General features: G+C 41.0%; 1 protein-coding gene across 1 annotated transcript in view; it reads right to left on the reverse strand.

The window, feature by feature from the left end:
• Positions 1 to 250: 250 nt before the first annotated feature.
• elmsan1 (ELM2 and Myb/SANT-like domain containing 1) overlaps positions 251 to 14,714 on the reverse strand; it is a 17,914-nt gene continuing 3,450 nt past the window's right edge. The window contains exons 2-12 of the mRNA XM_015396863.1: positions 13,265 to 13,534; positions 12,460 to 12,799; positions 12,154 to 12,220; positions 10,102 to 10,244; positions 9,755 to 9,858; positions 6,251 to 6,326; positions 5,912 to 6,000; positions 5,016 to 5,159; positions 2,715 to 2,834; positions 1,574 to 1,767; positions 251 to 735 (exon numbers count right to left, since the gene is read on the reverse strand). Coding sequence (XP_015252349.1) covers positions 501 to 735; positions 1,574 to 1,767; positions 2,715 to 2,834; positions 5,016 to 5,159; positions 5,912 to 6,000; positions 6,251 to 6,326; positions 9,755 to 9,858; positions 10,102 to 10,244; positions 12,154 to 12,220; positions 12,460 to 12,799; positions 13,265 to 13,534 — 1,782 coding nt within the window. The 3' untranslated portion in view covers positions 251 to 500. The remainder of the gene's footprint in view (positions 736 to 1,573; positions 1,768 to 2,714; positions 2,835 to 5,015; positions 5,160 to 5,911; positions 6,001 to 6,250; positions 6,327 to 9,754; positions 9,859 to 10,101; positions 10,245 to 12,153; positions 12,221 to 12,459; positions 12,800 to 13,264; positions 13,535 to 14,714) is intronic.

Below are 14,714 nucleotides of genomic sequence, written 5' to 3' on the forward strand. Positions count from 1 at the left end.
ACGGGGATTCACAGAACCAAAGCTCGGACAAACGGAGAGAACCGATTTCATGCTTCTAGTTTGGCTGTTAGTGCAGCAGAGCGGCGACGGAGGCAGACATGCCACCCATCCTTCCATCTTTTCAACTTCATCCCAACTCTCGGATATCCATCATCCTGACCACAGCGGTCAGGCTGCAGAACAACTAAAGGTGAAGACGGGGGTCCAGTGGGCCTGCCGGAACAGAGCAGGCTAGGACTCAAAGTAGGATTCCACAGGGCGACGCCGGTAGTGGAGGCATGGCTTTGATTTCACCGAGCCCTGTGAGCAAGAGCGCTGACTCTTGAAGAAGCTTTTCAAGCTGAGTAAAGGGGATGTTTGGAAAACGAACTGATCCAGACGCTCGCACGCCTTGGAGCATTGTCTGTTGTTTCCTGTTTCTATAAAAGGAGGGTGAATGTTTCTTCTCTTTACAAGAGAATAAGCTGCCCTGCCTGATAAAACCAGTCTCTCCATCCACCCTAATTCTGCCAGTCCTCGTCCTCGTCGTCCTCACCGCCCGACGAGTTGTCGTTGGCGCTGTCGCCGCCCGCCGGTCGCGTTCCGTTCTGCTGCCTTGATGCCATGGCGGCGGCGGCGGCCTCGGCTGCTGCCGCTCGCTCCTCTGCCTCCTTCAGGCGCAGAGCGGCTGCCTTTTTCTCCTGCTCGGCGTGGCTCTTCATATGAGCGCTGCGGCTCTTCACCTTGTAGAAAATCCTGTAAAAAGAGTCGGTGGAAAGTTAGTTTCTGCAGAGACTGGGGACAGAGCGAGCTATATGCAGGATTTAATGTCTCTCTGCTTTGATTGATTGTTTTTTATGTTTTTTCACACTTCAAAATAAAATTATGGGCATCGTATCAGGAAATCATGTGATTTCTTTATATAAACCCTTAACAGCTTTATGGTATTTTTAAAAGGCATATAGCTTCCTGATTAGGTAACTTCTGAAGGAAATCAATAAGTTGTATCTTATTTAGAGGCATTTCAGTAAAGAGGGGTTGTATACAAATTTATACCCACTTTCTGCGACATTTCATAACAAAATTATGAATTAACCATTCTTGCTTGATCACTAAGCGTTATGTAGAGGCAAAAATGCGGGTTGCAAGAATATTATTAATGAATAAAAAGTTAAGATTGTGAAATCTTAGATTATATAATAGCATGATTTGACTATCAAATATACATGTCAAGCTATAGCAAAAATCGGTAGTGCACAGATCAACCCTGTTGCAGAAACAGGAGGGGCAAAGCATCAACGAATCATCTCTAACGAGGACGCTTTGAGTGTCTAAAGAGCCAAATGCAGCTCTCACCAGGCAGAGCTGCTTCTAGGAGATCTGCTTTATCTGCAGTTGCTAGGACACAGTTGGCAGTAACAGAAGCAGTGTTGCCAGAGGACAAGCTGTTGTTCAGGCAAAGCATGATAGGAAGGCTAATTCTTTCACACACAGACTATGAAACGCTTTACTCTGCTTATGATTCCTACTCCAAGAGGGCAGCAGCAGTATTTCCTGCTGGCTCTACAGTAAACAGGCATCTCTGATCACCGACCTGCCACACTTCTTGCAGGGGAACTCGCCCTCCTGCCCCACGGGAACCTTGTTGCTGGAAGGGGGGCTGGGCTTGCGTGTGTTGCCCTCAAAGCGTGGCTTGGTTTGGGGTGGCTGGGTGTGGTGGATGACTCTGGACAACGGCTGCTCCCTTCCCACCTCCTCCTTGGCCTTCATGATGAGCACCGTCCCGATCTAAACGCAGGCGACAAAGAGACAGAGGCTTGAGTCCACAAAGGGCCCCCGAAGGATTTCTAATTGATGGATGGATAATTGGCTAACTAGGCCAACATTTACTAACTAGGAATGTAAATAAAGTTTAGAAATACAAATATTTCTGCACTTCTTTAGTTTCAATTGTTTTCGATAAAAGCACATTTTACCAGACTGTGTGTAAACATATGTCTAATAATAAACACAGATTTAGCCAAAACAACATATTTATCAAATAAATATAAACAGGAAAGTATAAAAAGTTTTTGCAAAGTTGTTTTTGTCCACAATACAAGGTGCAAATAGAAGAAGGTATTTATAGAAACACCCAGTGGGGGGCAGCAGATCCAACATCTCAGTAGGTCCAAACTCACAGTGAAACCTGTGATGAAATGGAATATGTTGAAAGATATAAAACTGACATGTAGCTTCAGACTTGCTCTATTTACAGTTAAAGCTTTTAGTTCAAGGGTTTAGTGTGAAAAAAGGTTCTTAATGTGATCTTTGGAAAAATGATTAAAAACCATTATGAAACAAAAAGGAGGAAAATCTTCAACGTTCAGTTGTTTTTGTAGAAAAGGAGAAACAATCCCTTAACTCAACAGTTCTAAAGATGTGATTCATTTCTCTCTTATCACATATTTTTCTATTCTGTCCTTTGGTTATCAGCAGTAGAATCCAGGAATGAAAAAACAAATCTTAAATTATTTGAATCCAAATTGACTCATTCAATCTGGTTCAAACCAACTAAAAACAGATTAGGACGCAAAATCGGCAAATAACAGAAATAGATGCTTCGACAATTTTGTTCCTCCTGACTTCTTTTTCTTTTTAATGAAGAAAATCTCCTTCCAATCATCCGTTGATCTTTCTTGTGCATCAATTCAGACCATACAAGCTTCATGCAGAGCTCGTCTCTTCACACTTACATTCTCTGTGGACGGCAGCGTGTGTGTCGCCCCGGTGGGACAAACATCCTGTTTCCTGTCAGCTGAACCATCCCACTTCCTGCTGTCCTCCTCCTGCTGTGGCTCCACTCTCTGAGAGGCCTGTAAGACAAACAGTAAATAAGATGCCCGACTCTGGCAGGTGAGATCCATCTCTCTGATTGTTCATGAAGATATCCGAGTAAGGTCGTCTGCAAACTGAGCTACTCTGGGAGCTAAACACCAAGTCAAACACTATGCACTACACGCAGTCAGGTTAGAGGTAGTTGTCCAAATATAGCTTGGTAATAGAATAATTATCTGGTGAACAGAACAAGGTTAATTTTCCATCTGACCAATGCCTGGTTGGTTAGAAACCCAAAGATTCTATATACACACCGTACTAAGCTCTCAGGTTCCAGTGTTGAAAGCTGCAGCTGAGAGAACAAGACTCAATATTTGCAACTTTCAGTATCAATTCCTCCTGTTTTTTTTTTCTTTTTAAAGAAGAAAATATCCTTCCAATCATCTGTTGATCTTTCTAGTGCATCAATTCAGACCATACAAGCTTAGATGTTTAGAATCCAATACCCCATTTACACTACCCTTGAAAAACCGTGCCGACACCGGTCCGAGCTCAGTAACTGAGATAACTTATAGTGTGTAAATGGAAAGCAAACTGAACCGGACCGAGCTAACTGCAGACCAGTTCCAGAGGTGGGCTCGGCTCGGTTTTTCCCTGGCTCGGTTCTCTGATAACCAGAGCGCATGAGCAGAACGCGTCATCTCCGTCTGGCTGCACATCCCGATTCACACTCCATTCCAGTAGTTGGCGGTAATGCCCCTCTGGAAGTTGCTTGCCAACCAACACAAAACAGAAGAAGAAGAAGAACTATAAACAACAATCGAAATCAAGCATAACTTTCTGAATGTGACGAGCGCCGCCATTTTGATTTGCTTGATTCCCTCCTTCTTTGTCTTCTTCTTGTGTTTTATGGCGGTTGGCAAACAACCTTTGGTGCATTACCGCCACCAACTGCTTGATTTCCTCCTCCTTCTTTGTCTTCTTCTTGTGTTTTATGGCGGTTGGCAAACAACCTTTGGTGCATTACCGCCACCAACTGCTTGATTTCCTCCTTCAATATTGGCAGTAATACCGCAGATCGTCACTAGGAGGCGAGGAGTCGAGGAACAGAGATAGCGTGATGTGTAAACGGTCGTCAGAACCGAGCTCGGCCTGGTTAACTGATCCGAGCTCGGACCGGTCTCGGCACGGATCGGTTTTTCAAGGGTAGAGTAAATGGGGTATAAGTCAGAGAAAGCATAGAAATGAAAATATGTCCTTCATAGAGCGACAAAGAGAGTGAGATTTTCAGCAGACAACAGGAAGGCTGAACGAAACATGCTGTGCTTTGAAATGTCAGCAGCCTTGGTAGGGCTCTTTATTTACCACAAACAAAACAGACTGCTGCTTTAAGTTAATATAATAGCTGAGAGAAAGTGGCTGGATAAGCTGATCGGGAAGTACAGCTCTGATTAGATGTCCTCTGGAAACAAAAGGATCCTAACTAAAATAACATCTCTGTTGGATAATGTTTCCCACCCCATGCATGAAGCTGGTGCTGAACTGGAGAGCTCCTTCAGTGACAGACTGCTGCACCTTAAAGGCACCAGGGAGCGTTATCACAGATCCTTCCTCCCATGCTGCTGTCATTTTTGCACATCTCTGATGTTACTGCTAGTTTTTTTTCACATATGCATTACTGTAAAAATGTCCACATCTGTTTTTGATTTTTATTCTCCAGAAACAGAGTACTTATATTGTAAAAACGCTGTACAGAACAATACTTTGTTTATTATCTTAACTGTTATTTTTATAGACTTTTCTAAGGTGCACGTTTTGCAACAACTTTTGCTATAAGCTTTTGCTGCTGTAACACCACATTTTACCCATTGTGGGACAATAAAGGGATTTTCTATTTCTATTCTATATAGAGTGTCGACTGAAACCTCTCTCACGTTGCTCCTAATATAATAAAAAATCAGTACGGCTCAGAAAAATTCAGATATATGAAATGTACTTCCAATAAGTTCTTCAAAAGGTTAGAAAACTGTTCTATATTAGCATATTCATTTCTGACATCTTTAGCTGTTACAGCTATGATCAGATTTATCTCACCTCAGGTAATGGTTCACAAAAGATTCATCCTGCTTTAGCTTGTATTTGCAGGATTGACTTTTTTTGTTCTACATCAGAATTTAAAAAATCAGTCTTAGAGCTCATGATGCTGTCATAAGACCAACCTTGTGGTCCAGTTCCTCCTCTGCCGTCCTGCTCTCCAAAGGCTCGGCCTCGCCATAAATCAGCGCCCCAGTGCGGCCGATCTTCACGTGTTTCTTATATGTGTAGTAGAACTCCACACACTGCGCCACGGTCTTAGTCGTTACCTGTGGAATTTCAACATTTGTTATCAAAATTGGAGATTTGTGATGCTATAGACCTGTTTATCTCTCAAAATCCCACAGAAACTGTCTCCCTACGCTTGAAATAAATCCAAAAAATATAATCAATAAACTCAAAACCCTTCAATAAACACAAAAGTTAAATAATGAACCTTTGTCTATGGCTTTCGGGACCTGTGGGGTGAGCTGAAGATTATTAAGGAGAGAGCCGTAGGCTCTGAACGATAAAGTTTGTAGGGAGACATTTATTTATAATAAGCAACATTTTATCCAATCAGTAAAAATCAGGGATGTGTGTAAAGCTGAGGCTGCAACAAATATGGCACTGGCTCACCTTTAGCATGGGATAATTTCCTACTGTATGAAATAGATTTAAATTCAAGATGTGAAGTCAGCAAACTTTGTCTTTTTTTTGCACGTTTTGATAAAATAGGACAAAAAATGTTCTGCAGCATATTAAAGCAAAGACAAACCACACAGGCACCACTTTACATTCTGCTGCACCGTGATGGAAAAGCCAAACCCTGCTTGACAATGACAAAGCAACAATCGAAACAGAAACGGAAACGCTGTTCCACATCAACTGTATTTCCCTTTCCTCCGCCCACGCAATGAGCCAACACACAATATATCATGTGTTCCTGTTCCCCGCGGAAGAAGATTAGGTGGCCTTTCATTGCCACTGCGAGAATGAGAAAGTTTCCTCTTTTCTAGATTCAAAGCCCACACAAGCATACCTGCTTTTGCACTTTGAAAAAGTCCTTCTTATACGCAGCCATGCCTTTGTTGAACAGGCGCCTCTCAGCTGCCGTCCAGCTGTCTGATCCTGCAAGGAGGAGGAGGACAGGAGGAGAAGACGGATATTAGAAAATAAACACTTTCAGTCTAGGATTTTTTCTGAATAGGTATGAGGACATGTGGAGACAGCTATAAGTTGGGCTTTATCCCCTAAAACTTTAACACCAACAAAACAAACAATTGCTCACCACATGCTATGTCTTCTGCAGCCATATAGGCACCAGCCCCCCTCCACTGCTGCAGAGATACATAAACAGGGGGTTGCATGGATTGATTACCTGAGTAATGGTAGCTGGATAGATGATGGGTCTTGGGGAAGATCGGATCCCTCAGCATCAGCAGAGACAGTGCGGCCTGAGAGAAAAAAAAAGTAGCATTTCAATGTTTTCTGGCTGCATGTTTGGAAAACGGGACTAAGGGACAATAAGCTGGGTTAACCAACAGCTTTTTTTGCTCACAAACACTACAAATCCAAACTGGGAGAAAAAGAGGGAACCAAATCCATTCTCTTTCAGAAAAACCATCTGAAGATCGGCTTTTGAGTCGGACTGCTGCAAAGAGTGGGCGCTTTGGCTGCCCCCCCCCTCTCTTTCATGGTTACCTAGACAACATTGGACCGATGCTGGTCGCTAGGGCCTGAAATCTTGTCCTGCAGCACCATAAAACACTCCGACAACCCAGGATCAGGCAGTAAGGACGTTCGGCATGGACATCCGAGTACAGAGTTAAGATCTCATTATTAACCACTTCACCCACAATGACCTGCTGTTCTGTTCTTATGTCATAAACTTACATACAAGGTTTCCATATGACAAAATCCAACGAGATTAGAGTTTTCTATTAGCTCAGTTTAAGAAGACAGTTAATATTACAGTCATAAGGCATGGTGATGGAAGCGTCATACTGGGAACACTTTTCTCCAGCAGAGAGAGAGAAGCAGGTCAGTGTCGATAATTAAATCAAGCTCCATTCAGGTGATCCTGGAGGAAAACCTTGAAAATGGGAAAGAGGTGAATATAAACCCTATATGGAACAGAAGACCTGGTCATTTCATTAAGGTCTGTTTAATCCCAGAAGTGTCAAAACCATTGAATATTAGTCCAATCAAAGTTTAGATTTGCATCAATCGAGAAGTATTGGCAAAACATCCAAACTCCTTTTTGCAAAAACTCTGAATCCAACAGGATTTCATAAATCAGAGTAAAAGAGTGCAATAAAAATGCCCAAAAGTCTTTTCAGATTTATTTATTTTTTTAACAACAAGTCACTTTCCTCCTGCTTCGGAGCTATACGCCACTTTGTTTAGGTCTAACAAGTAAAAAACATCAGATTTTGCTGAAACCAAACCAGAAACAGACTAAATATGTAAGAATATCTTTAAAAGGTTCAGTAAATTGTGTTACATCTGAATAATATCGCCATGGGGAAAGTACCTCATTTACCAATAACCGTCCTTCGACCTCGTTACAAGCACTGAACTATTTCCTCCAGTCGGGTTGCAGTGAACTGCACTCACATACAGCTTGATTTATTCAGGCAACATTAAATATTTTATATAGCGGTTCGACTCTAGCCTCTGATGTCAATAAAGGACTTATTGTGATGCAATCAAGAGGCAAAGGATGGCTAGCTTCTGCAGCATGGGTGGAGAACTTATTAGTCTGGTCTGATTCATGAGCCTTAAGAACAGAAACATTTTAGGATTACTTTGACCATGAATGAGGTCAGTTTGTTGTTCACAAATCTGTAGAACTGAGACCCGCCTTTCACTAAGATGGCATACATGTGGCACAGCATAAAAATTCCCTTACTCACCATCAGTTTTTGATCTAGTTTCACTGTTTGAACTAAAAGCTGAAATGTTTGTTTCAGCTCTTGCAGCACATGTCGCTCTGCAGAGGAGCATCGGCGTGCCACGGGCTATAAACAACCAAACAGGTTTACTATCAGTCATCTCTGATCACCACAGAGCTTCAGCACAAAGCAAAGTGAAAATCTATAGATCAGTCACTTCCGTTCAACAACCAGCAAAACTCATTTAAGGATGGTCAGCGCTCACATTTACATGCAGACAAGAAAGACGACATGAGAATTGAATAAATCTACTACATCTGTTGGGTGCATGAAAACAGATGTAGTAGAATGATCAAAACCTCACATCAGAATGCGGCTGCTTAGCTTGGGATTGGAAACTAAAGTATGGAAATGTCCAACTTTAAATTTGTTTGATTTGCTAAACGTCTTTTGATAAACAACAAAAAATAAACATTTTAATTCATGTGAATGCCTTCATTTTAAGAAATCTGTACTAAAATACTAAGAAAAACATGTTGGTGAAGTAATAATAAATCATTCCAAATACCGGTAAATTAGATCCAAATGGAAAAACAGCTTAACCACCATTTATTTTGTTTTTAAATTCTCCCCATCTTGTGTACACATTCCAACAGATTTCATTGGGATTTGATCTGAAGCAGGATTAGGGAAAAAGATAAAATGACACATGGTTTCTAAATGTTCTTAGAAATAACTTAAAAGTGTAGCATGCATTTGTAGCGAGCCCCGTTAAACCTGACACCTATAAATACAATGCAACAATCTGCATTTAACAAAGAAGTCAGTAGGAATGCACGATATAATGGGCCCCCTATCGGTATCGGCCTTAAAACTGAATATCGGACATCGGCCACCCCACCGATATTTAACCCGATATTTGATCAGCTTCTGAGTTTCTAAAGTCTAAAAAAATAAATACTACTTCTTCTTCTTCCTCAAAAACTTCTTTTTTACAGACTTAAAAACTTCTAAAGACGAGGGAAAAAATATTGATACATTAAAATATCCCAATATCTTCATATGCTGATATATTGCCATTTAAAAACACCATATCAATCTCTTTTACTAATGAAATATTGCTATATTTCATCGCTATGCTACGAAATCCCCCGAAAATTCACGAAATGTTGCCATATTTTTATATGTTGATATATTGACGCGGTATCGATCTATTTTAGTAACAAAATCTCACAAGAATTTGCAAAATATCACGAGAGTTTGTAACAGAACGATGAAATTTCACGAGATTTTGAAAGTAAAACAGATCGATACCGCGATTTTAAAAATCTATTTGATATCAGCATATGAAAATATATTTGAGTATATTATTTTCCAAAGTGTCAGAAATGGATAACAAAACTGCTATTTTCAATGACTACTTATTTTTGTCCAGCTTTAACATCGGTATCGATATCGGTTATCGGCTACATGAGTTTTAAAATATCGGCATATCGGATATCGGCTAAAATCCCAATATCGTGCATCCCTAGAAGTCAGTGTATTAATTTAATCTCAGAATAAATAGAGTTGCTTTGCAGAATTAAATCAAGATAATCTTTGTTCCCTTTTGTCAGTGTTGCCACTTTTTCTCTATTTCTAGATTCAGACTGAGGATATTTTAGACATGTAGATTCTATGCATTCATTACATGGCTGCAATAAGCAGAGCAACTCTGTGGGAACCTCCCTGAGAATTCAATTCAATTCAGTTTATTTATATAGCACCAATTCACAACACATGTTTTCTCAAGACACTTTCCAGTTCACCAGATCGTACAGTCAGATTGATTCAAAGTTTTCTATCTAAGGAAAACCAGGAGGAGAACTGCCTTTAACCTTCATAGACAAAAATAAACACTTTCTGCATCGGTGGAAAAGCTCTTCGCTCTGCTGTGAGAAGGTTAGGCTATTTTTCCGCTGTGCATTCAGTCAGTATGGATAACTCACCATTATGTCCCCTTTGCTCTCGTACAAACAGTGGTGCGCCAATTCCTGGTTGGTGCCTCCTCCATATAACACACTGGAACAGGCCAGGTGCATGAGGACTTCCACTGAAAGAGACGTCAACAAGTTATTGTTAACCACAGCTGCATTATCATGGTTTATTAAACCCTGTATCCATGATAAAAGATGCTTCCTATGCTTTATACTTAACAATAAAATATTAAAGTTTTGACGTCAAGTCATTTTTATATAGGAATAATGAGCTTAGAAAGAGAGACACTGAATATCCAACCATTCTACAAGAGCAGTAGAAACTGATTTGTTATTATTGGCGTGTTTTTTTTTCTCACCCTTGTCCTTAAAGTCTGGTTTTTCCTCCAGTTCAGAGGGCGGGGCCCAAACAAGTTCTGCTCGATGGCGATCCAGCTCCACAGCTGACCTCTGCCTCAGCTCTGGTACCTCTGCTTGGTACCGTGACCCGATGTTTATCCGTCTGGGTGGGGGGGATGAGATACAATTAATATTGGAATTTTAAAAATATCATTACAAAAACCAGCTTTTTAAAAACGGCCTGTTGTTCATATCTACGCCAATTTCGCTGTTTGTGTTCGAATGCAAAATTCAAAAATTCATATATTGAAATAATAGGTATCTTTTTTTTTTTCTTCTCTCTTTTCTCTGGCTTTTACATGAAGTTTTGTCGCTCCTGGATGCTGAAATAGCTTGTGCAGCGCTGCAAGTTGGACTATACTATAAAACATCACTAGTCCTACGGAAGTGTAGACAGTGAGGTGAAAGTGGATTTCAGTGATTGGCCCAAAGCTAAAAGGACGACCATAAAGACAGGTCTACTGCAAACAGACACTGAAGATAAGCTCCCAAAAGACTGAGGCTCTTAAAAATAAAGCTAGACTTTTAGAGCAGTTGAATGTGTCTCTTTTGTTGTTTAAAAATATATTAGGCTATTTTATTATGAATGTTTCTTGTTAAAGAGATTTTTTAACGTTTAAGTCCACACATCTTATGCTCTGTGGTATTCTGCACTTTAAAGATTCATCTCGGTGTCACTTTTTAAACACCACAATGTATTAAATAAATACAAATGCTGGGAACCAATTCTTTTTGACATTTCTTTAATATTTTGTTCTATTCAGCTACACAAGCATCCTCTTTAAACTACTAAGAATGGTACTATAAATGTGACTTTACTCGATTCTTTTTTTCTTTTTCTTTTTTTAATAAAATAAATGAAAAAATTTAAGAAAATAAAAATAAATAAATAAATTAAAAAAAAGAAATAATAGTTTTAATTACAAATAAAACACTTTATTAATCCTAAAGGAATATTAAATAAACCTTAAAACAATCTTTCTTATTCTGGTGAGGAACTATGCAAAACAATGCAAAGGGGTTCAAGAATACCAACTATACTTCAAAATGTGTATTTTTCCACAATAATCTACATTCTCCCTTCCTCTCCTGCATTTCCCACTAAGTGCATATGAGTCAGTGTACACTAGGAGCCCCTTGAGGGAAGGTAGGCCAGCGTGAGCCAAACTGCAACAGCTCTAGTGCATTTAGGAGACCAAAGCCAAAGCATGAATGGAGGAAAGTCTCACTACTCTGTGTCAAAGTCACCATCAAGCAGATGGCATCAGTCAGGCCAAGGCTAGAAAAATGCAACACCGTAAATTGCTGCTCTTTGTTGATGTGACGACAAACACAACCCCACCATCCTGACATGCCTGCTAAACATTTTACATCTCAGCTGACAAAAGGTTGGGTTTAAAAAGATGCCTGCTTCTAATAAGCTTCAAAAGAAGCAGCAAAATAGATCCGTCTAAACACTTCATGAGAACATCCGTACTGCGATGAGAAATCATTGAGCAGAGAAGCAGCGAGGGGCTGATGATCTGAAACATCCAACTGCTTTGAACCGCTTAGAACAAAACTCTGAACTGAGCTCTAAATATTTGCTCTGCTTGTTCTGTTTTGTGCTCAGCTAACAGAGGGCGAAGGGATGAACTGATCAGATATTCCTAATAAGAGGTCATTACTGTAACATGGTAGGCATATAGAATAGGTTCATCAGCTTCACTTTGCGGCTCACAACTTTTCAAAGCTCATTTCAAGGTCCAGTTCTGATGCAAAATGGAGCAAACTGTGAAGCGGTGGTACTTGGTAGGAGTAAAGTCGGATTAAACTGCAGGTTTAGAATTTGAACAACCAGTGTTTTCTTCTTCGACACCCTTTATGACTCAATCATGTTTGTTTTGAGTAATTAATGACAGGGCTTTTCCTCCAGCTGGGATAATGCAAGAGTCAGACGGGCCAAATTGTTTGCTTGAAAGTACCAGGCGGCCCTCAAAGCGCTCGTTTCCAGAAATAAAGAAGGGACTCACGGTTCGATGCTGACTGGAGTGGTCTCACTCATGGCGGACAGCACCGGCGGCGTGATGTCACAGCTGTCTAAAAGGTGAAAAAAAGTAAATATACAACCATTAACAGAACTACTGCCTTTTCTCCCTGCCATACTGTATCAGAGCAGAGGTTATTGTGATTTTATCGTATCTTATACCTCAAAGGCTACAAAAAGAACTATGAAAAAAGATTTTTTTTTTTGTAAATAAATGTTTACAACAAAAGAGATGATGTTTTTATAAGGGTATTGGGAACTCAGAAGTTTGGTGGATATTTTTTTAACTCACTGGAACGCAACAGGCTGCGAGTTGCTGATTTGGGAGTGGCGGGAGGGGGCAGGCCAGGACCGCCGGCTGCAGCCGACGACAGGAAGGTGGAGAAGTAGAGGCCCGAGCCTTCCCGAACGGGACTGAGGATCGGCGGCGGCGTGTACGGGGGCATCGTGATCGGGTTGTCGGCGAGGCGAACCGGAGAGCGGAGGTGACTCTGGTAGGGGGTGATGCTGGAGTAGACGGGCGGGGCGATGAAGAAACTAGGTTTAGGCGGCGGGATGAAGAGAGGCTCTGGTCGGGGGCGCCGTTTGGACTTCTTGCCGTCATCGTCCCTCTCTCCCTCTGTGCCATCGTTCTGTAGGGCAGAGATGAAACACTGATGAGATCTGTGAGACTACAAGGTTGAGACAAAAAAAGGACCTAAAAGAAGGAAGGCTGATGATTTAGCTTTCAACAAAGAACTTCCCTTTAAATGTATGGTACACAATGTACAGCATCAAAGAGCTTCTAATCTGCTTGATCTGGGACAGGGCATCCAGTTCACCAAACCCCCCAGCTGAATGTGGGAACGGGAGAACATGGGGGAGGGACAACATTCGGCACAGCAGGGGGGGAAGGGACAGTGTCTGGGGGGCACGGTGCCATGAATTCAAGGATTTACAGCTGGAATTAAAACAGATGAAATCCGAGACTGATGAAGATATCAGGACGCCGGATTATTCCCCACAGTCCTGAGGGACGGCTTCAGCTTTTTATTTTTTAATCAATAAAATGAATCTAAAAGAAATGATGAACAAAAAAAGTAGAGATTATCGCCCACCTGCTCTGAGCTTTCCGACAAAGAGTTTCGAAGAGAGCGTCTGCGGGTGACGATGACAGAGGGCTTGTGATCGGCGCGGCCCAGGTCCTGGTGGTTGGAAGGCCTGTTAGGCCAGCTGGGCGTCAGAGCCACGCCGTCCCTATCCGGGGACGAGGCTTCCTGTCTCCGAACGGGAACAGATACGGGGATGACAAGCGGGAGGAGGCTGTCGTCTCGGGGCCGCTTGCCGTTCATGCCGTCCGTGGCGGGACTCCACGGCCTGTGAGGCTCCTGAACAAAACAGCAGATAAACAGTCATGCCGGTTGTTAGGGCTGCTTTCCCTCATGACATGAGATAGATTCAAGATTGATACAGATGCTTCACAAGCCTTAAAATACATTAATCTCCAACAGCAGTGGCACATATACATATGGGGAGAATTCAGAATTAAAGTAAAAATCTGTTCATTATTTTACTAATCCCGGTATTTTAATGATGCAATTCAACTAAATAAGGCTCTTATGGTCTTTAGAAGAGAAGCAGCCCACAGCATGACTCAGCCTTTACATATTGTAACTCCTTATTTCCCTGTGAACTGGCTCTTCTCTCTCATCTATGAAGAAAAAGGTTTAGAAATTTGTGAGTTTCTGGTCTGAAGTTTCCCCAGAATCCAATTTAATTAACAAAATACAAAAACATTTAGAAATTGTTGTTTTACCAGCGAATTTAAGCTTCTATAACAGCAAACCCCCTTGTATCTACCTGTAGGTATTGTGAAGGATGTATGATGCTGTGGGCCTCTATCCATTGATCTACTTTTCCCATTTCTCTCTATCACAATAAAAGACTCAGTTGACCCAATAAACACCTGTAAATCATTACAGATGAGCACAAAACTGCAGAACGCACCAACTTGAACAGAGTACAGAAACGCGTTTAACTCCAGACATCTTTGGGTGCAGATTGTTGCCACGGTGATGTTGATCTCAGTCAGCTACAAGGAAATTGAGTTTCATTACTTTAATAATCATCTACCAGCAGTGAGATTCCTTCAGTTACTCTGGTTTGATCAAAGTTCACTTTCTGCCAGCGTTAAATGACCAAGACTATATATTACTAACACATTTTCAACTGAGTAAAACGACAAAATGGAAGCAGAAAGGCGATACATGGGAAAGAAATAGAAACTGGAGAAGTAAACTGACTACAGTTATTTTCATATCTATTGTTCACCATCTCCATGTTTTTGTTCTTCTCATTATTTGATCATAATTTCTGCTTTATTATCATTATATTATTGATATTATATTATAACTTAGCATTCTTAAATCCCTGATTCCTAGATGTAGCGATTTAAAGGAAAATTCCGGTTTTTAACACTTTTAGCCCATTTTCTGTAGTGTCCAGGATGAAATCGAATGATCGACACCAAAATTTAAAAATTGGTCCTGTCTCTGCTTTTTGGCTCAT

Source organism: Cyprinodon variegatus, unplaced genomic scaffold (assembly GCF_000732505.1).
Source record: "Cyprinodon variegatus isolate N-32 unplaced genomic scaffold, C_variegatus-1.0 Scaffold825, whole genome shotgun sequence".
In the NCBI taxonomy this organism is placed as follows: Eukaryota; Metazoa; Chordata; class Actinopteri; order Cyprinodontiformes; family Cyprinodontidae; genus Cyprinodon; species Cyprinodon variegatus.